Here is a 25,754-nt window from a genome sequence, read left to right as displayed (position 1 = left end):
ACTGAATATGAGTGAAAAAGCAGCTGATGTCTAGAACTTCGAAAGACTTTCAAAAAGAACTATTAGCAGACTTTAATTTGAAAAGGTACGGCTGTTTGGATGCAAAATATAAAGGAGTGAGAGGTTCATCATTTTTTCACTTCTAGTTGATATTAGTAATGCAGTAACGTTTCATAAACTTTGCACAGTTTTGTTTCCTTCTTAGAATAACTGCACTTGAAGCCAGCATTAAAAATGTCTCCAGAAATAATCCAATGGGTGACAAGCAAGGGTGTAGATTTGGCATGGACGGAAGGGACGTGTCCCCACCAATAATTTGATCTCTTTGAGTAAAGAAAATCAAACCCGATAGAAAAAAAAAACGATCTGTCAGCGTCTCATTCACCCAGCGGAGCAGAAAGAGTTAAATTACGTGCTCTACTGGAGTCCTACGTCATGTGACAAATATGGCCAATGTGATTGGCTGAGCCTTTCAGGGAGCTCTGTTTAGTTTCAGTAGCGGCAAACCTGCGCTGCGAGGAGGAGAGGAGGACGGCAGCAAAGAGGAAGAACCTGGATATAAGAAAGTGTTTTTCAAAGAAACCTGTCAGTCACTTAAAGCCAAGTTCACTCATAAAATGTGTCACAATAACGTTACAGGCTGTGCTAGGCTTTGGCCCACATCTGTCTAAAACTGTACGTAACCATGAATAACGTGTTTGCACAGCAGGCAGCACTGTTAGTTCTCTCAGTCTCAGAGCAGCGTTTCTAATTTTGATTGAAACTGTCAGAGAAAACAGAGCCTCGAGCAGCCCGGATATTAGTTTACAGAGGCTGTTAGAATTATATGTCTAACGTTAACATGTTGGTGACACAATAATTTCATCCTAATGGCACTGACATATTCATAGGGTTCATTTTTGAGACAAAATATCATGATGTAGTCAGGATTTTGCAAATATTCCACCTTGTAGTGCAGTTTGCACAGTTTTAAAATGCACTCAGCCTACAAACATTACTTTTTTTTTTTTTTGGCCTGTCCCGTTTGGCTCTTTTGCCATCAGAATTATTGTCTAAAGGCAAAGAAAGATGCCCAACGGATTTACTTTACCAAACTGACCATCCCAGCCTTGCCGTAATGGTCCATTTGATTCACCTTTTATTGTTTATTTTATTTTCACTTACTGAATACGGGACAGACTTGACTGGGGGAAAGAAGGGGAGAAAGAAAGAGGGAAAGAGAAACAGCTGAGAAGAGGGACGGGGGAGAAGGGCAAAAGACAAAAACCAACAGAACGGGCAGAAAAAAAAAATGCATATATCAATCACCTGGATCACCTGCTGAGAAAGAAAAAAGAAAGCAAGCAGAAGAGAACAAGAGTAATAGAATAAACAACATCACAATGATATATGGGAATATGACAGTAAATACTAAATGTTAAACATTATTGTGCAGCACATAAGATCAACAGAACACAGTGTGCTTTGAGGTAGGAGCCAAAAAGGGTGTAGTTTGTGGGTGTGATCACCCGTGTGTACACCTGGGAGCATGGACGCGCTTGTTTTTTGTTTTTTAAAAGGTTCCTTCATGTAATAATCTGCTAGAGGGTGTGGGGGGGCCACAGCCCCGTCCTCCCGGGCATGAAGCAGGTGTGGAGGAGATCAAAACTCCAGACATCCAGAGGCCCCCAGAACACAAGAGACCAAGGAAGACTAACAAAGGGGAAGCCGCGCCACTGTCCCAGAAAGAGCTGAGGAGAGTCCCAGATGAGGGCTCACTCAGCAGCCGCGGAGCAGAAGCCAGGGGGAGTTGCAGTGACGCGCCCGTGAGCTCCGCCGGCAGCCAGCTGCGCCTGAGTGACCGAGCCCCAGGCCGAGAGGCCGGGGGCACCCCACCTCCGAAGTGGCCCGAGCGAGCCCCAGGCTCCAGGCCCCGATAAGCGGCCGCCAAGGAGTGAGCCGGTGTGTACCTGGACGCCCATCCCCGGACACACAAACATTACTGATGAGTCAAGATCTGCACAAAGTGACAGAAACACTGAAGCAGCTCCACATTTTATTCTTATTGTCATGTATGTCCTGTTTGTCAGGTGACAGGCAGCTCTGCCATGTTGTAGCTCACAGGTGACTGGCTGATGATTTGGTGCTATAGATTAACTAGTATTTATTATCATGACAGTGGTTAGGCTGCTGATGTAAAATGATTCGTTAGTGTATATTTGACAAAGAATCTGAATTGACATGTCTCACTTTTTATATGGCACGAATCAATGTGTTATTTTATCAGGTGTTCCTAAAAAGAATATCGATCTGTCAGACAATATTGTGCCTGATTACTGTTCATCAAGTCTGTGACCAGAGAAGGCAGTAATGTTTCGTCATCTCGTTTATGTCCTTTTTTTAAAATTACACGGTTCAGTATTAACCTGAATTTGTGGATACAGCGATGAACTGTGACCCTACAGAACTGCACCCATTCTTAGAGCAGTGTAGTCTGAGGGACTGGAGATCACACTCACTCATCCTGGTTCCTGAACTGTTTGGCCTTGTGCAGCCTTGAACACTTTCAGTTTTACTTCTAAAAGACTCACTGGGATGTGGTTTGTATGCCCACATGTATGTTATCCTTTTGTCAGCTAACCAAACTAACTGCACACAGCGGTTTTTTTTTTACCATTACCACAGACATTAATTAACTAATGGGAGAATTCCATTGCAGCACAGATGGTGGGAGACGAGTACATGCCAACGGGAAAGGCTTTTAAAAACTTTGGTTTTTAAATTAAAGTGAATAGAAATAATATGAAACAACTAATAAGTAACAAGAGGCATTTTGAGATAGCTGCACACACGCGCACGTTTCCACTCTTTTTTCATAAGAAAAACAAACAAACAAACATATATTTCTATATCTGTCCTATTATTCGTCCTCCAGCTCTTGAATGTCTGGCTGACTGTTACCTTAAAACTACCGTATTTGTTCCTGCACTAGGGCAGGCCACCCGTCCATCACAGGGCTAACACAGAGACACAGACAATCATTTACACCCAGTTTATAAATGACCCGAGGCGCACATGTTAAGACTGCGGGATGAAGCCAACACATCCACAGATGCTGACACCGGACCCTTACAACCACTGCGCCATCATTAGTGCTACAACACCAGTTAAAACAATTAGAAACGTGTGTATGGATATTTAAAGATACATGATCTACAGTCTCCTGTGCACCTGCAGGTACTCGGATCGTACTTTCACTTTGTGACGTCGCTGCCAAACGCAGACGGTCCCTAACGCTGACGACAGCTCGGTGAACTCTGAGGACCTGTTGTTTTTTTCAGCGGAGGCACAAATAAAGTTTGTTTAGCAGAACACTTGGAACTAAACCGCGGTACATTTAACCGTCCGGTTGTCGTTTGGTGCACATTCACAGCAGTGGCGGGTACAGCCCCGTGAAATAGGTCCGTGTGTGTATTTCCGGGTGGCACGAGGCTGCTCCGGTAACATCCCAGCTAGCATCAATTGGTTGAGCCTACCTCCTCCGCTCGGTCGCCGCGACAGCCGGAGGCCGTGACACTATCGCCCGGGACAGCTCCACGGTGGATGTCTTGTAGCTGAAAGCCCAAAGCGGGGAGAGTCATGGCGGCGTCGCTACTCTCCGAGACCGACATCAGGCACCGGTCCATGGCGGAGGAGGATCCGAACGGCAACGAGCATGGGGCGGCTGCACGCAGCGCGGCGCCTCGCTGGGGACCGCAGCACGCCGGGGCCCGACAGCTAGCACGGCTGTACTCGCCAGGTAAAAGCGTCGTTATCGTCCTCGGTGGTGTTAGTGCTGGTGTGACTTACTGTCTGTGTGCATCAGCGGAGGCCCAACAGCCCACAGTGCGACATCAGAGCTGACAGACGCGGGGATGATGATGATGGTGGTGAGGGTGAGGGTCACTATTTTGATGGCAGTCCCGTTAACAAACTTAACAGCGATATGTAATTAACGACTAATTACTACAAAGACTGTGCAGCAGACAGTGAATTATTGCATTAACGTACTGTGAAGGCCTAATGTCTAAAGTTGGGGGGGGGGCACAAGTTTCAGCTGACTGACCCCCCCACCATGCTCGCATGGTTGAAGTACCTCTGTCTCAGGCCTCTGTTAAGCTCGTGCACACGCTGTTCCGCTCAGACATTTATGCATGTTAACAAACCTCAGACTTTTTCTTACTGAAGGCCCACTCAGGGAGTATGTTCCTATCCATGCTTTCAAAGTGAAATGTCCTGCACGGATAGGTGGGTGTCAGTGACCGACCTCCCGTCTGTCTCACATCATTTCTTGCCCCATGATTACAAGCTTGTACATGTAAGTGAAGAGTGATCAAATAATCCCAATTTCCCAGCTCTAGGGCAATTCTGGTAGTTTTAGGACAATCAGTCACCATTTAGGCTTCCCACAACTAAACGAACATGATCGAATGACGTGTGCCAATGAAAGCTTAAAGTTTCCTGAATGGCGACTAGATAAGACGGATACACAACAGAGCATCGAAACAAAAATCACAGCTAAAGGAGAAGAACTTGGAACTCGAAGCAGATCGCCATCCGTTGTTTGGAAATACTTTGGATTTATGGGAAGTGACCAACCAAGATGAAATAATGTGCAAAGATTGCTGTGGGTCTGCAAAGCAACACGACTAAGTTACACACCACTGACTGCAGTACAACAAATGCATTAAAGCCAAGAAAAACACTGCGGCGGTTGCTAATGTGAAAAGTCCAACATCAGCCAGTGCAGCTCGTCAGCACGTCCATCCAGCTCACACAGATGCACTGAAATCACCAAAGCAGCTGCATTCCCTCTGGCCAACGATAAGTGTCCAGCAAACACGGTGAGGGATGAAGACTTCTGGAAAATGGACACAGGAGTGGGGATACTTCACTGTACACAAAACACTGGGAAAAAGAGAAGGCCGTCAAACGTTCCTACTTGGTCACATGCATCATGCAGGTACAATGAGTGGGGTGCAAAACTTTATCTCCTGCTTTTAGTAGATGGATAAATTCATTATTTGTAGAGCACTGATTTATTTTACTGCAGAGATCTGTGCATCAGCAGGTGTGTCCCACTACATGGAAAACGTAGGGCTATGTTTGTGTGACAGCAAAACAGTTTTGTCACTAAAATCAGGGGATTGTGATGAAAAAACGTATTATCAACATTACACATTGTGCAGCCCGAGTGGTGATGCAGGCCTTCAAACCCATTCTGTGTTTTTCTGTTTTGCTAAAGGTGAAAAATATTTTAGAAGAAGGGACGAGCTGACACCTGGATGGACGCGCTAAAAGGCGTAACCATCGTCAACACGGCGTCATGTTTTGGCCTGAATCAAAGGGGACTTATCTTATACTTAATCATTTAATTCACTTCAGCACTTTTGCTCCTTTACCCTCCCTTTAAGCAAACGTGTTTCTAATAGGCGTCATGTTTAAACAGGAGGGGGATGAAGCCGCTGTACTCACAGCTCTTTCTCCAACTCTTCTAAAGTACTTGTGTTAAAAGGGCTCCAGAAACCTTACAGTCAGCTATCAGGGCGGAGTAAGGGAGGGCGATGTAGCCTTTCAAGAACATTTGTGATAATGATTTGTGATGATATAGAAAAAGCCACTGAACGGGTGCAGCCTTTATCAGGGTACGTAAACGATAGGCGTTCTTCATCCTCCTTTTTCGATGAACTCCTGTCATGGCAATAGGAGTAACACAGCATAGGTCGAACAGAAGCAGCCCAGGTAGTGCTGTCCCTAAAACCTGTCAATAAACCATGTAGAAGAATTGCTTAACACATTAATTTTACAGTGACTAAAGTAACTTGGCCTTTTAAAGCCCTGCTTTTCAATCATATAACTGCATCAGTCGCTCCACAGTTTGCTCTTCCTGTCACATGGAGTACAGCTGAGCACTGCTTCGGTTACACATGGCCTGTAACTGGAGCAAAAGTACTGGGCTCTGTTATTGAAGTAGCTCCCTTACTACGTATGAAATCTTCATCAGAGGCTGAGGCCATGCAGGGCTCGTCTCCTTGCTGTGGAAACAGGAAAGCATGGCGATGGTATAGCAATGACATCGTGATATGTTTTTGTACCATGTGAATATGTATGCCCGTGTGCTGTGGACAGTGTGATACGGCACAGTCGTGGGGACGAAGCCCTTCCTGCCTGTGATGGCATGCCACACATGGTAAGCTCCACACCTCACCACCCGTTGATTCACTTTTGTTTAATTTACAGTCACTACTTTAAAATATTCTACTTATTGTTCAATATTGTTTCTTTATTAAATGTATTTATTTTTCCATCACACCTTCCAATGTTTATATGGCGTGCACACATTAACACTGCAAGGTCAAAGTTCTGTTTTATGTTATATTAATACATCTTTCTTTGTTTGAGTTACCTGGGGGTTGGCTTCTCCTGTCTGGCAAAAGGTGTGGCAAAGGGCTGCGAGACCTGAAGTACCACTGACAGCCTAATTGGATTGCACCACATGCTTCATTGCCTGGGGGGTGTTTCATGTTTGTTTCATTGTTTTGTATTAGTTGGTTATATGGCAGCCAGCTTGTTTTCCCCCGTGTGTGTCATTTGGTTTAGCTAGACCAGTATTTAAGTCCCCCTGTGTGTCATTTCAGGAGGTCAGTTTATCATATGTTTGTTTGAGGTTTTGTTAATTATTATCTTGAGTTTAGTCTATTGAGTTGACCTCTTTTATTGGTCTGCCTGTTTGAGTTTTGGCTTTGTTAAATATGTTTTCATATTTTTGGGTCAATAAAACCCCTTTTTGAATTAAAACCACCTGTGTCCTTTATGCTTTACTGCTTGGTCCCTGACGCTGCCACAGGATTAATGAGTAGTTTTTACAGTCTAGTGAAGTTGTTGCCTTCAGGTGTTCAGTTCAAAATCGATGTGTGACAGAGTCTGCAGGAGTAATCCTCCAGTCTAGTCCTCGGCCCAGAGTGTGGCTGGCTTTCTTTGTTGCCCGCTAGTTTAACCTCCTCAGACCTGAACGCTTCCACAGCAGCATTTTTAATTTCTCTTTGATATTTGGGCTGATTGGGACCTGATGAATGTAAAAACAAAGAATTACCAGATTTTTTTTTATTTTTTTTACCTGATTTTTGTTTCTAATAAAAATGAGATCCACATATGAGGATATTCGTTTAAAATTTCGATAGAACAGTAGCACTATAATGTCCTCCTAAGTGGATATCAGGCCCTTGTAGAGCAAAATTGACTATTTTGGTCTAAATAACCCAAATTGTGATGTCCACATATGTGGACGCAGGTCCTAGGAGGTTAAATTCACCTTATGTCTTCCAGGACGGGTAAGTCTGATTAGGCACCTGGAAAGAAACTGCCTGGCAGGATAAAACCAAGGAGCAGTCTGAACCCTGTGGGAGAAACTCCCAGTACCGCTGTTGGGACAGGCAACACCTCCATCACAACAAGGTGTAGCTCCTGTGACATCAGCTCTTGTATGATGTGGTTTTCCTGAATATTTTCCCTCCTCCTGCATTTGTTTCTTTCATTAAAAAAAACATCAGTCAATATGTAGCTCATTGTAGGTAAATGTGTCTTATGGAAATAATTAAATCCAGGTTTTCACAGTGGGATGTTGAGCCTCCTCAACACTTCCACGTTTTGCGGTTTATTGATTGGTGAAATAGATGGCAACAATTTAAGGCACAAGATAAATTGAGCTATTTCATCAGCGGACATGCGTTGCTTTTGGCACGAGGGTGGGCACGCTGGGGCTCAGACCTAAGCAAAGACAACCTGTGTTACCAGTTGTGCATCAAGCTGGCTTGTGCCACTTTTTGCCTGACCATCTGCCCTGCGTCTCACTTCACTGAGCATTTTAATTGCCTCTGGTCGAGCTAAGCTGGCAACTTGTTGACAATTTCTAAAAAAAGGAATGATGATCAGAGGAAAAAAAGGTTTGCACCGCTATCTCCACATGTGACATACCTGGTGACGTAAATTTGGTTCATATTTGCAATCCTGTCGTATTTGTGCCCCAGAGCAACTCGCTGAAAAGGCTCCTCAAGATTTATTAAAACGTTCGTTTTCATTTAAAATCAGCCATCACCCCTGACTTTACTGGAACCTGGGGACACCAGGCGTCCTATTTTTAGTCACTGTGAGTAAGAGTCACCTTCCCCATTAGTGGAATTGGATCTGTTATTCAATGCAATTACATTAGTGAGATAACGTCTCAGCTCTGATATTTGGGTTTTTCTTTCCTGCTGTTGCCAGGCAACACAAACATTACACATTAATGTAACCAGATGGGTTTACCTGCACACAGCCACTCACAGACGAGAGATTATTTAAGTTATTTAGGAAAGAAATGGATGGTGTAAGGTACGAGAGATGTTTGACCAGAGTTGGGTTTCTGTTTGTGTGGATGTGTGATTCAGAAATCACAGCTCCAATGGACGAGCAACAACTGACATGATTGTGTGACTGCCATGTTTACTAACATGTGATCGCTAGCATACTGTGTGTAAACGGAACATCACACACAGGCTGTTAAATAATCGCATGTATAGTATTCTGATCAGAAGACATCTTAATGGCTAAATGCAGCTAAATGAGCATTCTTATTATTGGCTGCATCCAGATCTGACTGGGACAAAAAAAAAAAACAGGCATGTTTTGGTCCAGGCAGCCCACCGTGATTGGTGGTGATGGATATATATATATATATATATATATATATATATATATATATATATAAATAAAACACCCAGCACGCCCCCTGCGGGCGGTTTATCCTTCAAGCTCGGGTCCTCTACCAGAGGCCTGGGAGCTTGAGGGTCCTGCGCAGTATCTTAGCTGTTCCCAGGACTGCGCTCTTCTGGACAGAGATCTCCGATGTTGTTCCCGGGATCTGCTGGAGCCACTCGCCTAGCTTGGGAGTCACCGCACCTAGTGCTCCGATTACCACGGGGACCACCGTTACCTTCACCCTCCACATCCTCTCGAGCTCTTCTCTGAGCCCTTGGTATTTCTCCAGCTTCTCGTGTTCCTTCTTCCTGATATTGCTGTCATTGGGAACCGCTACATCGATCACTACGGCCGTCTTCTTCTGTTTGTCTACCACCACTATGTCCGGTTGGTTAGCCACCACCATTTTGTCCGTCTGTATCTGGAAGTCCCACAGGATCTTAGCTCGGTCATTCTCCACCACCCTTGGGGGCATCTCCCATTTTGACCTCGGGACTTCCAGGTTATACTCGGCACAGATGTTCCTGTACACTATGCCGGCCACTTGGTTATGGCGTTCCATGTATGCCTTGCCTGCTAGCATCTTGCACCCTGCTGTTATGTGCTGGATTGTCTCTGGGGCATCTTTACACAGCCTGCACCTGGGGTCTTGCCTGGTGTGATAGACCCCAGCCTCTATGGATCTTGTACTCAGAGCTTGTTCTTGTGCTGCCATGATTAGTGCCTCTGTGCTGTCTTTCAGTCCAGCTTCGTCCAGCCACTGGTAGGATTTCTGGATATCAGCCACCTCCTCTATCTGCCGGTGGTACATACCGTGCAGGGGCCTGTCCTTCCATGATACAGCTCTCTCTTCAGCATCGCTGCCCCAGTCCTTCCCCTTCTGGACTAAACTCCCACCCAAACTCCTCCACTCGGAGCAGCAGCTTCTTCCTGACCTGGAGTGGACACAAGGGCAGGGCAGTATGGCAAAATAATTTATCACGATATATATATATATATATTTGAAAATTTGCGATAACGATATAACTGACGATATAATTAAAAAATACTTTACAACTCCACAACTTTATTAGTGCAATGCAAATTCCTCGTTGACAGTTTAACCAAAAGGCATTTCCAGTGGAAACTGGCCGACACATCCTCAGCATAACCATGTATAATATCCACACAACTTAAAAAGAGGTTATACACACACAATACGGTAATACTATGTTGAAGCACAGTACGTATCACTCCGCGAGGCTCCGCCTACGATAGCCGTAATGCTCCGACAATCCATCAAGCGGTGCGGCTTCGTAGCTTAGCAAAGACGTACTGAAACAGTTTTTGGCAGATTTTTTGAGCGCTGTGTAGCACATAAAATCGGTTCGGTAATAACATTTTGGTGACACTGATGTAGGAGGGATGATGTTGATCGAGAACCTGGCCGTGTTTACTGGCCTGTGGTTGTTGTTGAGTGTAGCACTGATTGATGGTTAAGAGGATCACACATGCTTTTGGGGTCCTGACACTTTATCCCCTCTCACTTAGTGACAGCGGAGCTTAGTTAGCGCGCTGACTTTGGGTAGAAATAGTACACAAGGCTTAAATATGGGTAGTATTATGATGCAACACAAGCTGCTGTTGAACTTCAGATAGGTCTGTTACACAGTGTTACTCGGCAGTAAAGTTTATTATTATTTATACTTGAGGGAAGTAGGTCAGGCAAACAATAAAACAATAAAAAGCCACCATAACCTTCAAAGATGTGACCCAGGCCCTTTTTTAAAGCTTGTTCCTCACACCAAAGGTTAGCATGCAGACAATTATGGTTTTATGGACACAGGCTTTCACATCTGCCCAGCCCAACACTAAACATGTCCTGGACTGTAGTAAGGACAAGGTCAGGTATCAGACTTAGCTGAATTAGCTGCTTTGACTGTTGAGAGTGTAATGAGTGTTTAAATATTATTCAGCTTTTCAAATAAAACAATTATTCAAGGTTTTCCCATCAAAACAAACGATCCAAATTTATCTGAAAGGGATAGTAGTTATATATGATCTGTTGTTGGGTTGGCAGTTGAATTCCCAGGTGCCTCCTCTGAATCCCATCGTGTTTGGCTTTTGTGTATTTTTGGGGTATTTTACCTTAAAAGCCTCAAAGACATATTTTCAAAAATAAGTTTGAACACCAGATTTGACGTGTCGATGCCCAAATCTGGTCTCTGACTGTTTTTTCTGAGGTCCTGTCATAAAGCGTGTCGCTTGAGTTTGCAGCGGTCCCCAACCTTTTTTGGGCCACGGACCGGTTCAATGTCAGACAATATTTTCACGGATCGGCCTTTAACCTCCCAAGACCCAAACTCTTCCACGGCATGCATTTCTAATTTGTCTTTGATATTGGGGCATATTGGGGCCCGATGAATGTAAAAACAAAGAATTACCAGATTTTTATTTATTTATTTATTTTTACCTTATTTTTGTTTTTAAGAAAAATAAGAGCCACATATGAGGATATTCGTCTAAAATTTTGGTAGAACTGTAGCAGTATAATGTCCTCGTAAGTAGGGAAGGGTACCGGTGTCCGGTGCCATGCCATGGTTCTGACATAAACGGTAGTAACCAGACCGAAAAACAGCGCACATTTCGGTGCTTTATTTTGGTGCATTTTTTTTCCCTGAGATGTCACACACTTTGGATTCTAGCCAATCATTTTATCTTTGCGAGTGTAGTAGGCGGGCCCAGGTACATACGTTCTTTTAGAGCAGAGCTACAGATTAAAAATGCCCAAGGCGAAGCGGTCAAAAGTCTGGCTGTACTTCACAGCAAAAGATGCAAACTCAGCAGCAACAAGTGCTTTAAGCTGATACTGTGATACTGTCAAAGGAGGTAACACCTCGAATCTGATGAAACACCTGGCGACGCATAGCGTTTTTTTAAAGCCGAGAAATGCACCGTATTTGATAGCTCGCTGCGAGACCTCACACCGTGCACATCTACTGCGGGTGTGGTGCCTGTTATCGACCCGGAGTTAGCAACATCCCCCAAAAACCCGAAGAGGAGAGTCCTGGCCCCTAGCCCTGCCAGTGTAGCAGAAATGATGAGGATGATGATGCAGCAGCAGCCGTTCTTCTCTGCGTGAGTAGCTTAATGTTGTTCGTGTGTAATTTACGTTGAGTAGGCTAACCACGTTATTACATTAATGCATGTAAGGTGAACTAGCAAACACCGTCGTAGTTACATGCGGCTGTCCTCTTGTTTGATAGAGTGATGCCATATATGCTCTATAGCTGCAGAAAAGGCTAACATTGTTATCTTTTTACAAAAAAACAGCTGAACATGAGAGGTTTTTGGACAAAGTGTGTGTTCTCCATTCTTTAAGCACCGGCACCATTTCAAAAGTACCGGTTTCGTACTGGTATCGGATAAAACCTAAACGATACCCATCCCTACTTGTAAGTGGATATCAGGCCCTTGTAGAGCAAAAGGGCCTAGGAGGTTAAGGTGTGACGGATAAATACAACAAAATAAAATGATCCGACCGAGACAAAAACTGTGGGATTTAGTAAATATAATATCAAACTCACTGAATTCACTGTGTAATTGTGTAACTTTATTAGCAGTGTCCTCCTGAAATGCGCCAACAACATTGAGAGTAACATCCTCCTCTCTTCCCCTTAATGCTCTATGGTCGCTATGGTGACGTGTAAATAGTTCTTTCAAAATAAGACACAACTACAACATGGGGTTCGATAAAACCCTGAAAACGATAAATTTCACACCTGAGCCTCAACTCTCACGGCCCAGTACCGGTCCGTGGCCCGGGGGTTGGGGGCCGCTGTCGTAAAGAGAAAGAAGAACGGGACAAGTTTTTATTTTTTTTAGATCTCAGGGATGAGGATAGCTAGCTTTATGGCGTGGATGATGGCTTCTGGCTTATCGCAGATTTAGTTTTTTAATTCAACACTTCAAATAATCTTTTAAACTAAAATGAATTTTTAGTATTGCTGAGAAATGTTTTGTCTTGAATAATATCGGATGAGCAGGTAAAGCTCTGAGTTATCAGCGTTCATACTGAAAGAGTGCATTTTAGCTTCTGGGTGTTTGTTGCTGCTCTTTTTGAGTTTTTCTCAGTTTGGCCGAGCGTCGCTGTTTGTGAAGCGCAGGGGCAGCTGTCAGACACAAACTCTAATGGCCTTTCCCAGAGGAAAATGTGGTTTTTGGGTTTAAAAGTAGAGGCCGGTGGCTTCCTGGCTGTAATAAGAGCACGGTTATGTGTGTGCGCATTTGCTTCTTCACCAGGTGAATCTCTAAATGACTTAGAAGCTTTCCCTCATTTCAGCCAAAGGGCACAGCAGGCGGCAAGTGGAAGATATGCTCAGCGAAGCTAACAATGCTGCCGAGCCATTTTATGAAAACTTAAAAGCAAAAACGTTCCCCCACATGCTGACAAGTGTCTGTTTAAAGAAAAATAAACAGCTAAAATTCAAAATGTCAAAGTGTCCATTTAAGGGAGCGTCACGCTGTTATGTGCTTAGTTGTTTGGGTTCGGTTCAGCGTCCGTAGGAGGTAAATCTAAATAGCAGTTTGGCTTGTTAGAGTTTGGAGAAGTTTGATGAGGCGTTGGCAATGCTCCATAGAGCCAAACATGGGCTCATTACAGCAAAGCGAGGATGGACAAACAGCTGGATATATCTCCCTGTGCCTCTGTTTCTGCATCTCTCCGTTTCTCTCATTCATCCCCTCGTCTCTCCTCGGCCCTGCCGTATGTCTGAAGTGTCACGGTCTGCTGCTCCTCTCCGCTCCCCCTTTTTAAATGTATCATCGACTTCCACGTATCGCACATTTCTATCGAGTACAGTGGAAGACTCTGACGTGCGTGCGCGCGTGTAGTCTCGAGTTACCCCGGAGGCTCTAGTGTCCGTGGGTTTGAGTGATCTTCAGCCTCATCCAGCTCATCTGCCACCCTGCTCCCATTAAACACAAACATGCACTTATGTGTGAACATGCACTAATCGGTGTTTTTGGAGGCCGGCAATATTTGAACCTGTGAGCAGTGCTGAAAGAACAGAGGTGGGTCGAGTATCCAGAAATTGTACTCAAGTAAGAGTAGCATTACTTTAAAATATTATTACTCAAGTATAAGTGAAAAGTAGTCTTCCAAAAAGTTACTCAAGTAAGAGTAAAAAAGTACTTGGTGAAAAGACTACTCAAGTAAAGAGTAACTGTTTGAAATGTCCGATGTATTTTATAAATAAATGTTATCAGACAAACAAAAATAAATAAATATACAAGTTTTAGTATTTTCAACAGGAATATATGTAAAAACAACAAAATAAGGCACAACAATTCTAATTTCCAGGTTTCAGTTTTTCACAACATAAAGCTTTTTTCACCAATACCTGCAGTAAATAATATAAATATATAAACAGTGCAAACAATTTCCAGTGACTAGATATGCTGTAAACTTTATATTCATGTTTGCTCCAAATGGCACAGCAGCCTCAGAGAAAACATTAGCATGAGGCAACTTTAACATATGTTCATACAAGGCAGCTCAGTTTACCATAAGTTGTATGGGTGTGTGTCTGTTTCTGCATATTTAGCAAAAATGTGCCCTTTCTTCACTCAGTGAGGTGATGGTTCAGCTTCAGCAGCAGTTTGCTCTCAAGGTTCTTTCTGTGAGCACTCAGGTCGCATCAGAGCATCAGGCCGTATAGTGTGAGACCTGCATCGTGACCTATGAACTTCTAACCCCTGCGATTTGTACAGTTTGAGCAGGAGCTGAATAATGCGACAGAAAAAATCGCACAGTGTTTGCTCAGCTTAATGCAGACTGTTTAAACTAAACAAGCTGCTGTTTGACATAATAAACCCTGTCAGCCGCAGTATTGCCTCTGTTTTAACAGTTAAAGCAGTAGAGACGAGCTGTTTGCATGTGCGTGGAACTCTAGCGTCGTTAAATCGTGCAATCGTTACTACCCACCTCCGTGAAAGAATAAACACAAAGAGCCATGTTTACATGCTTAATAACTAAATTATTTATCACAAGTCCCACCTGTGTGAGCAGGTGAGCTACAAAATCCTGACACATGTATAACTGAAGCTTTCACAGCTTCCTGCCTGCGAATAGAACGATGGATTTTCAGTTGAGGGTTGCAGATTGATCTAAAAGGACTTTACCTGAAGCCTGCTGTGCACCTGAACAGGCATTATGAGTAAATGCACTTCTTCTTTCCCAGCGAGCGGCTGGATGTTAACAGACAACAATGACGAGGCAGCCACCAACTGTGAGTGTTTCAACAAAATCAGACGCGTTGCTGTATCTGTTTCAATAATGTAGGACGTTATGGATGTTTTGATTCTAGCTCACATTGACTTAAAAAAACCAACAACAATATTTTTATTGTTCATGACGTTAGTCAGTCATGTTGCTATGCTAATGTGCCAAATTCACCCAATGCATTTGGCTTAATTTCTTTCTGTGTTTCTGTGTTAAACTCAGACTTATCGTAAGGTCTGCCTCGTTTGGTGACCAGAAATAAAGATTCACTTCCTTGAATTGTCATCTGAGGCCTCAGAAACGAGTCGGTCCTCACAGAGTGTGATGTGAACGTTTACAGTAGGATGTACTGTATGCAGTTTTAGTGTTCCTGTTATCATCACAGTGGCATGATGTCATACATTCACAGGAACATTAGGCTCTGATATATATGAGTTCATGTGCCCAGTTTCATAGCTTTTCCTTATAATCATGATAATGTGAAATAAGAGCACAAGACCAAAACATGTTAGCTGACTTGGAAAAATAAAACTAGTCTTAATTAACCTCCTAGGACCTGCGTCCACATATGTGGACATCACATTTTGGGATGTCTAGACCAAAATACTAAACTTTGCTCTACAGGGGCCTGATATCCACTCACGAGGACGTTATACTGTCTCTGTTTCATCAAAATTTAAAACGAATATCCTCATACGTTGCTCTCATTTTTCTTAGAAACAAAAATTGGGTAAAAAAAATAAAATCTGGTGATTCTTTGTTTTTACATTCATCGGGTCCCAATCAGCCCAAATATCAAAGAGAAATTAAAAATGCATGTCGTGGAAGAGTTCGGGTCTTAGGAGGTTAAGAAACAGCCGTGTGTGCACGCCCAGGGTCATGATTGCAGGAAAAATTATGGCTGCTGTGGAAATGCATAGTTGTGCTCGGCCCCAGGAACGGAGCACCGTCGACTCCCATCTCATCCGGCTGAGTCCCGTCGTGGAGAACGACACACCTGAGTGACATGAGCGACACTCTCACCTGTAAAATTGGACTGATTGTTGTCTTAACGATGAGCTTCTGCGAGTTCTCTCTCTTCTTATATGTGGCAGTTCACACACACACACACACACACACACTGCCTGACTCCCTGAACTATTGACCCCAGGGCTGTAAAGGTCAGGGGTCACAAACCTTTGGAGCACGTGTGTCGAGCCCAGAGGAACAGGCGGACTGTGCTTGGCTTTAACCTCTGCGTGTGATCGTGACCTCAGCGTCTGTGTGGCTGCTGCGAGCTGCAGAGGACCGTTATCGCAGAGTCAGCACAATCAGAACATTAAATCGGCCCGATGCTTTTTTTTTGCCCTGGATTATTAATAAAGAGAAGGAGAGATGATACTTTTTTCCTTTTTCCTCACAGGTGAAATTTACTGTTGTAATTTACTAAAAGAAGTAATATGTGTGTTTGTGATTAATGCTGTCGGTCGAGGTGTCAAAACAATAATTACAATATGCAAAATGTAAATATGCAGCATATAAATACATCTTCAGGTGTATTTAGATTACAGGTGCAGATGTACTTGAGATTTTTTCACGTCTCCCTCGCTTTATCTGAAAACGGATTTAATCACATTTTCTTTCATCACATTTCCAACTAAGAAGAAGAATATACTGCTATTTGTCACACAGCTGTTTATTTTAGTTTTACTGATGTTATATGAGAATATTCAGCAGACTGACTCGAGGTCAAATGTTTTTGGTCGTCAGTACTGATTCTGGGTTTTGAGAAGTGTATCTGGATGATGCTCTGTCTCTGTTTGTGTCTGACTGCATTAGTGCCACACCGGTTTGTTTCCTTAATAATGGTGAGGCAGTATGCTGTCAAGCTGCTGTAAATCTGAAGGAAATCTCTTCATATGTGGAACCGAAGAGGGCTGAAGGATAAACTGAGTAGAATTTGGTGGGTAAAGGTCACTTTGGTCTAGTCGAGCACATTCAAGCAATTTCCAACAAACATACATATAAACACATAAAAGGGCTGTGCTATGAATAAAGACAGCAGCTTTTTAAATTGTTTGGAAACCAAAAAGTTGAAGGAAAATTCTGTGATTGTTAATTAGCACATCCTTCAGCAACGGTCTAGCCACTTGAAATAGAGATTAAATCGTTTGATTGGTTATTTATGGTTGGTTTACACAGCTTGTGTATGCATGCGCAGCTGTGTATATCCACACGCGTGTGTGTGTGTGTGGGTGAATTGTGTTGCTTACATTGTTGAGATATACATTCCTTGTATGTGTCTGTGCATATACATGGCCAATAAATATAATATAGCTGTTTAATATAATATAACCATTTGGCTCATGGTACAGCCATCTGAAGTTGGAATTTTCACCTGGAATTCTCCCTCAAGTCGGACTTCCAACGTAGAGAGTCGAAGCGGTTCACTGCTGCATTGCTAACGATCTAACATAGCGACAGTGAACCGTAGTGAAACTGTAACATGGGTCTGCTGCTGTTGTCTATTTGTGACTCACACACACACACACACACACAGAGCAGGTTTATCCATGACTGTGCTGCATGCGTGCTGTGGCTGCTGATGCATGAATGGTTCTTCTTTGCTAAGGAGCCAAACAAATCCCATTTTTCCCAAAGTTTCCAGCTTTACTGCTGGAACGCGCTCAGCTCAGGAGTGAGTTCACTCCGGGGTCCTGCATCTGAATCAAACATCAGATAACTTTGAACGTTTGGCTCATTATTCCCACAGACCTGCGTGGTAACGTGGCGATGTATAACACAGTGCAGTACTTCCTGTACGAAGCACCTTGCAGCAGCTGTTGGTGTGATTTGGCCGTATAGAAATGAACCTGATTCAAACTTGGACAAACAGACCGAACATATTAAATCTGTTCTTCGCGGTGCTTCAGGAGTTGACAGCCCTCTGTGTTTTACTTGAAGTGAAGTTGCAGTGGAGTCGTAGTAAGCCCCACTGAAGGACGACAAGCGTGTTCTGGCCTGGAGATCTGCAGATGGCCCCGCCCCTCCCTGAGCCCGGTTCTTTCTGTTAAGAGGGAGTTTTTCCTTCCCACTGTTGCTTGCTCAAAGGGTTGTTGTTGGATTGTTGGGTTTTCTCTGTGTATTGTACAGTTTTTAACCTGCAGTCTAAAGCACCTGCAGGCAACTGCTGTTGTGCTAAAGAAGTAAAACTGAGCTTTGAGACAAAGGCACTGAAGCGACCACCAATGAGAGCACAGCATACTGGAGAGCAGATAATACCTCACAGGGTTGCTTAGACAACTGGAGCGTCAGTGAAGTCTGTCCATCAGAACTCGGTGAAGAGACATTTGATCCTTTTCTGATTTTCCTCCTCTTCAGTCAGCTGGACTCAAACATTGAGAATACTTCTGCGCTTCAGTCTTTTGATGGCGAGTGCCTTCATTTAGCATGCTCTCTCTCTCACACTCACACACACACACAGACACACTCACACGCGCACACACACACAGACTCACACTCACACACCCAGAGACGTGTGAGCGCTCTACTTCCTGCTTTTACCTGAAGCTTCTCCACATAGCTGTACACCTGCTCTGCGTTTGCCTGACGCTGGCGCTCAGACCTGCAGGCTGCCGTCTTCATTGCAGTTAATGTCCCTTTAAAAGTCCTCACACGCCACCTTTGTTCCAAACAGGAGTTATTTTTGCATCGTGAGAAGATATTCACCTTTCTGTTGCTGTTCGTTGCCTTGTTTACCTTCTCTTTGTACTTTTTATACCACCTGTTTCACTAGCATCAGAGTGCATGCCCGTGTTTTAGCCAATCAGAAGGGAGAAGCTACAGTGCCAGCGTGGTATTACCATGAATTCTCTCATTTCATGAGTAGATCAGAGTAGTAAGAATTTATCAATATTTGTGCAAACATGTCGGAACAATATCATCAGGAATATTCCTCCTGAATTAGGTCCTACTACGTTTACATTTTATTCGTACATTTTGAAGCCAAATGTAACTTTTGGCTCGCAGACAAAGCTAGCGCACACTACTCATTCACATAAATGATGTGAGCACAAATTCAGACGCACACACACACTCTGCACAAACACACACAGTGCATCTGTGGCTTTAGGCGAGCCTTCTAGGCAGGATTTTGCTATTGACCTTGACCAACGCGTGAGAGGAGCTGGGAATGCTGTGTGTTTCCAGAGAAGAGCTACGGGCGTGTGTGTGTGCGCACGTATGTGTGTGTAATTATTCTTATGAGGGCTACAGATGAATATGGTGGTAGAGGAAAACCCAGGAGATGAGGGGATGGCGCACACACACAGACACACACACACTTGATGGGATCTGTCCATCCTTTTTTTTTCTGCGAGGCTGGAGCAGGGCCTACTTACACTGATTCTCATGTGGGTTAAATATGTGTGTGTTATTGTGCCTCATATATGCATCTGTTTGTCTGTGTGTGTGTGTGTGTGTGTGCACGCAGCATTGTGTCGGTATGCCATTACTGAATCTCATTTGCTACATTCCTCTTTGTTGCTGTTGAATCTACAGGGTAATGGATTTATTAAGTTTGTCTGGCAATACTGTGTGTGTGTGTGTGTGTATGTGTATGTGTGTGTGTGTGTGGGACATACATATTGTCTTTGTGTGTTTCTTCATCTGTGGATGTGTACTTTGCATTGATGTTGGTTTTGTGTGTACCGATGAGTGTGTGTGGGTGAATGTGTGCGTTTGCTTGGCTCCCTGTGTTGTGCTGTTAGTGTGTGTGTGTGTCCCAGGTTCTGCCGTCCGCTGAGATCAGATGAAAGGAAGGAGGCCTGTGACGGATCCACTCGTCTGAACGAGGGAATTCGACCTCCCCTTCTCTCTCTCTCCCCTTCTTTGTGACTCTACCTCGCTCACCCAGCCATGTTTCCATGTTACTGTCACTCTCCCCCAGTCTCTCTCTCTCCGTCTCCCCCCTTCATTCTCTTTCTCTCTGAGCATGTGACCCACTTTTACCACCCACGTCTCTCTCTCCCTCTCCCCGAGTCCCGTTAGGAGACGGTCTTCTGAGAACCAACCAGGGGACAGAGAGAGAGAGAAAAGAGCAGCAGAGCTGTGTGTGTGTCGCTCGTCCATACAGTATGTCATCACCCCCGTGATTGGGTGCCTAATGTGTTGGCAGCCTCCACATCAGAGCGAATAAGTGTTTGTAAATGGGCTCTGTCTCAGAGCGGCGGGTGAAGGCGTGGTCGAGGTACGCTGGCAGCTCCGACTCGGTCTTTGAGCCGCTGTCAGGCTAGCGCGGGGAAAGTGCGAGCTCCTTTTTGTCAGAGGCCCTGTGGGTGGTTATTCAGCACGAGTGGGGCTGCCTCGCTCGTTGTTTGTGTTTTTTGTGCTCCTGCCTTTGGTTCGGTCCCTCGCTGTGCGTGCTCACTTGATTGGTCATAACTGTATCAGAAAGCTTTTTTTCTTCTCACTTTAACATGGGAATGTGTCACTGGCAGTGGAAACATAATGACATGTTATACATGAATACAAATGCACAGCACAGGGTCCTGGCTCCTTCACACACCGACAGTGTGTATTCAGTAATGCTTCTCTAAACGTGAGCTCCGTGTATTGAATCTGAATATTTTCTGTTGTCACGTCTTTCAACGAGAACGTTCCACCTCGAGAGTTCAGCCACATTAGATTTGTTTTTAAACGAAGCCTAATTAACATTTCCAGCCTGTAGCAGAAACACACATAAGCAGCATAAAGTTTGAGATGTTCATAAATATACCTGAGTCGCTTAACCCTTTAAAGCCAGTCGGAGCAGCACGCTCCGTTTCACGTAACTATTTTTAAAACCCCGTAGAACTGGAACCGCGTAAGCTAGTGCAATACATTTTTTGCATATGAAACCGGAGGAGTTGTACTTACATCTTATGCCATCAGCTTGTCCTCGGCCACGGTTTCCTTCCACATAAAGCTTTGCAAAAACTGCATAAAAAGCACTTGCAGGAACAAAAACATAATATTCCAGAAACACGCTTTGCCGATCTGATCAGCTGTTCGTAACACTTCCCACGTTGAAACAGACGTCAGCACGAACTATCGCATGTCCGCCATTTCCTGCCTGAAACCGGAAGTGACATCATTTTCGCGGAAAATGTAGTTTTTTACTTGTAGGCCTTAAAAGCCTATACTGGTGTTTTTATAAGTCATGTTTGACTTTTCTGAATAGTTTCTGGGATGCTTAGAACTCGAACTGCACTGCTGGAAATATTTTATTTTGATGCACATGCTGTTTTCTTTGCAAATTTGCATCATAGGATTGTTTTTCGTTTTTCCTGCAGTATATACAAATTGGTGTATCTCAAAAATAAAACTATGACACTCAAAATAAATTTCCTATGGTGCGAAACTATTTTGTGCAACTTTTTTGTATTTAAAGTTTTGAGGGATAAACCTCTTAAATTTCTCCAAGTAGAAATATGGCGCCGCAGGAGGCGCCATAGGGGTCGGGTGCATTGTGTGCCGGGTGGCGGCCAGGAGCGGAGGCCCTGGCGGACTGACCCCCGGCTGCCAAGACTGGCAATAGGGACATGGAATGTCACCTCTCTGGTGGGGAAGGAGCCTGAGTTAGTGCGTGAGGTTGAGAGGTACCGGCTAGATATAGTCGGGCTCACCTCTACACATGGCTTGGGCTCTGGAACCAGTCTCCTGGAGAGGGGCTGGACTCTGTCTCAGTCTGGAGTTGCCCCTGGTGAGAGGCGGCGGGCTGGGGTGGGTATCCTAATATCCCCTCGGCTTGCTGCCGGTACGTTGGGGTTTTTCCCGGTGGACGAGAGGGTTTGTTCCCTGCGCCTTAGGTTCAGGGAACGGGTCCTGACTGTCATCTGCGCTTATGCGCTGAGTGGCAGTTCAGAGTACCCAGCCTTCTTAGAGTCCCTGGGGGGGGGGGTGCTGGAGGGTGCTCCACCTGGAGACTCTGTTGTCCTGCTGGGAGACTTCAATGCTCACGTGGGTAACGACAGCGAGACCTGGAGGGGCGTGATTGGGAGGAACGGCCTCCCTGATCTGAACCCGAGCGGTGCTCTGTTATTGGACTTCTGTGCTAACCACAGTTTGGCCATAACAAACACCCTGTTCGAACATAAGAGTGTCCATAAGTGCACGTGGCACCAGGACGCTCTAGGCCGTAGGTCGATGATCGATTTTGTAATCGTATCAGCAGACCTGCGACCATATGTTCTGGACACTCGGGTAAAGAGAGGGGCTGAGCTGTCAACTGATCACCACCTGGTGGTGAGTTGGATCAGGTGGCGGGGGAGGACGCTGGACAGACCTGGTGCACCTAAACGCGTAGTGAGGGTGTGCTGGGAACGTCTAGCAGAGGCCCCAGTCCGCGAGATCTTCAACGCACACCTCCGGCAGAGCTTCAACAGCATTCCGAGGGAGACTGGGGACATTGAGTCCGAATGGACCATGTTCAGCGTCTCCATTGCCGAAGCTGCTGCATTGAGCTGCGGCCGCAAGGTGGTTGGTGCCTGCCGTGGTGGTAATCCCCGAACCAAATGGTGGACACCAGATAAGATAAGATAAGATAGAACTTTATTAATCCCTCGGGTGGGTTCCTCTGGGAAATTCGATTTCCAAAAAAGCACAGCACCGACAGAAGTTACAGAGTTACAGAATATTATATATATACACACACACACACACACACACACACACACACACACACACACACACACACACACACACATATATATATAAATACAGAGACAATATAAATAAAATATACGAAGGGGATAAATAGAATAAATGGGAATAAAAAATAAAAAATAAAAATACAAGTGAATTGCACATTTCAAGTATTGAGGTCTATTGCACTGTTGACTATTTACAAAAGTATTGCACAAAAGGTATTGCACAGTGAGGTGAAGAGGCACTACAGCTTAGTTGTTCACCAGAGGTGAAGGGAGCCACCAGGCTGAAGAAGGGGTCCTATCGGGCTTGGTTAGCCTGTGGGACTCCGGAGGCAGCCGACAGGTATCGACAGGCCAAGCGGAATGCGGCTCGGGCAGTGGCTGAAGCAAAAACTCGGGTGTGGGAGGAGTTCGGAGAGGCCATGGAAAAAGACTTTCGGACTGCCTCGAAGAGATTCTGGCAAACCGTCAGACGTCTCAGGAGGGGAAAGCGGTGCTCTACCTGTACTGTGTATAGTGCTGGCGGAGCGCTGCTGACGTCGACTGAGAAAATTGTCAGGCGGTGGAAGGAATACTTCGAGGACCTCCTTAATCCCACTGACACGTCTTCCGAGGAGGAAGCAGAGTCTGGGGATGAGGGGAATGACCCGTCAATTTCCGGGGGCGAGGTCACTGAGGCAGTTAAACAACTCCTTGGTGGCAGAGCCCCTGGTGTTGATGAGGTCAGCCCCGAGTTCCTGAAGGCTCTGGACGTTGTAGGGCTGTCCTGGTTGACACGCCTCTGCAATGTTGCGTGGAGATCAGGGGCAGTACCTGTGGACTGGCAGACCGGGGTGGTGGTCCCCATCTTTAAGAAAGGGGACCGGAGGGTGTGTTCCAACTACAGGGGGATCACACTCCTCAGCCTCCCTGGGAAAGTCTATGCCAGGGTGCTGGAAAGGAGAGTTCGTCCGTTAGTCGAACCTCGGATACAGGAGGAACAATGCGGTTTTCGTCCTGGTCGCGGAACACTGGACCAGCTCTTTATCCTCTCCAAGATACTTGAGGGTGCATGGGAGTTTGCCCAACCAGTCTACATGTGTTTTGTGGACGTGGAGAAGGCATTCGACCGTGTCCCTCGGGGTGTCCTGTGGGAGGTGTTGCGGGAATATGGGGTGTCTGGCCCATTGCTACGGGCCATTCGATCCCTATACAACCGTTGCAAGAGCTTGGTTCGCATTGCCGGCAATAAGTCGGACTCGTTCCCGGTGGGTGATGGGCTTTGCCAGGGCTGCCCTTTGTCTCCAGTTCTGTTCATAATTTTTATGGACAGGATTTCTAGGCGCAGCCAAGTGGCGGAGGGCTTTCGCTTTGGTGGCCTCAGAATCTCATCTGATTTTTGCAGATGATGTGGTTCTGTTGGCTTCATCGGGTGAGGGCCTCCAGCTCGCACTGGAACGGTTCGCAGCCGAGTGTGAAGCAGCGGGAATGAGGATCAGCACCTCCAAATCTGAGGCCATGGTTCTCAGCCGGAAAAGGGTGGAGTGCCCACTCCGGGTCGGGGATGAGTTCCTGCCCCAAGTGGAGGAGTTCAAGTATCTCGGGGTCTTGTTCGCGAGTGATGGGAGAAGGGAGCCGGAGATCGACAGACGGATTGGGGCTGCAGCTGCAGTAATGCACCGGTCCGTCGTGGTGAAGAGGGAGCTGAGTGTAAAAGCGAAGCTCTCAATTTACCGGTCGATCTACGTCCCTACCCTCACCTATGGCCACGAGCTGTGGGTAGTGACCGAAAGAACGAGATCGCGGATACAAGCGGCAGAAATGAGCTTCCTCCGAAGGGTGGCTGGCCTCTCCCTTAGAGATAGGGTGAGAAGTTCGGTCATCCGGGAGGGGCTCAGAGTAGAGCAGCTGCTGCTCCACATCGAAAGGAGCCAGCTGAGGTGGTTCGGGCATCTGACAAGGATGCCCCCTGGGCGCCTCCTGGGTGAGGTGTTCCAGGCATGTCCCACCGGGAGGAGGCCCCGGGGCAGACCCAGGACACGCTGGAGAGATTATATCTCTCGGCTGGCCTGGGAACGCCTTGGTATTCCCCCGGACAAGCTGGAGGAGGTGGTTGGGGAGAGGGAGGTCTGGGCCTCTTTGCTTAGGCTGCTGCCCCCGCGACCCGGCCCCGGACAAAGCGGATGAAGATGGATGGATGGATAGAAATATATGTAAAACAAAAACGATTTTCAATTTTTTTGTAGTTTATGTAATCACTATGGACTTAATGCATACATATTATTAAAATCTGGGCTGTAATGGTTGTATTGATGTATAGCAACTTGAAATGCTCCCGGTAAAATAGTCAGATGTCAGATGTCTATTCATATTAATGTACAGAATTCACCTGCTTGCTGCTACTACTGCACATTCACCCAGTGTATATACTATATGTATGTGTGTGTATATATGTATATATATATATATATATATATATATATATATATATATATATATATATATATATTAGTGCTGTCAAAATTATCGCGTTAATTGTTAAGATCAACGCGAAATGTTTAATGCATTAAAAAAATTTAACGCTGATTTTGTTTTTTTATTAATTTCCTGTAATCTAAGACCTTTAAATTCATGAGCACCTCTGGAGGAGGGGGCAACAGTGTGCTATGCTGGCGTTTGGCCTGACAGAAATGATTAGAAGAAGAAGAAGAAGTGACACCATGCTACTATCTAGCTAACACTAGCTAACACACGCAAGCATGGACGAGGGCGGACTTTTGGGTGAAAAGTTTCTCTTTAAGAAGTTGCCTGATGGCTTGTTGGACAAAACGAGAGTAAGATGCACAATTTGCAACGCTGAATTCAAGTACCACAGAAGCAGTTCATCACTGGCGTATCACCTGAGAGCAAAACACCCAACTGAATCCACCTCTACGGGACCTCGCCAGTCTACGCTTCAGGAGTATGGTGCTTGTGGACGAATAACAAAAAATGTGAGAGAAAAGGTAACCAATTCCTTGGTTGTTTGGATAGCTAAAAACTGCCGACCAGTTAGCATAGTAGAAGATGATGGACTGAGAGAAGTCATTCGT

At 45.2% G+C, this 25,754-nt stretch overlaps 1 protein-coding gene across 1 annotated transcript in view; it reads left to right on the top strand.

Moving 5' to 3' along the window:
- Positions 1 to 3,275: 3,275 nt before the first annotated feature.
- Positions 3,276 to 25,754, top strand: part of peds1a (plasmanylethanolamine desaturase 1a) — a 57,509-nt gene continuing 35,030 nt past the window's right edge. Inside the window, exon 1 of the mRNA XM_085357159.1 lies at positions 3,276 to 3,778. Within this exon, the coding sequence (XP_085213285.1) occupies positions 3,619 to 3,778 (160 nt within the window). The 5' untranslated portion in view covers positions 3,276 to 3,618. The remainder of the gene's footprint in view (positions 3,779 to 25,754) is intronic.

Source organism: Diplotaxodon limnothrissa, linkage group LG7 (assembly GCF_057381915.1).
Source record: "Diplotaxodon limnothrissa isolate DT_005_m linkage group LG7, D_limnothrissa_male_GT1.1, whole genome shotgun sequence".
NCBI classification, from domain to species: Eukaryota; Metazoa; Chordata; class Actinopteri; order Cichliformes; family Cichlidae; genus Diplotaxodon; species Diplotaxodon limnothrissa.
The sequence above is the reverse complement of the archived record's forward strand: the minus strand, read 5'-3'. Positions and strand labels throughout refer to the sequence as shown.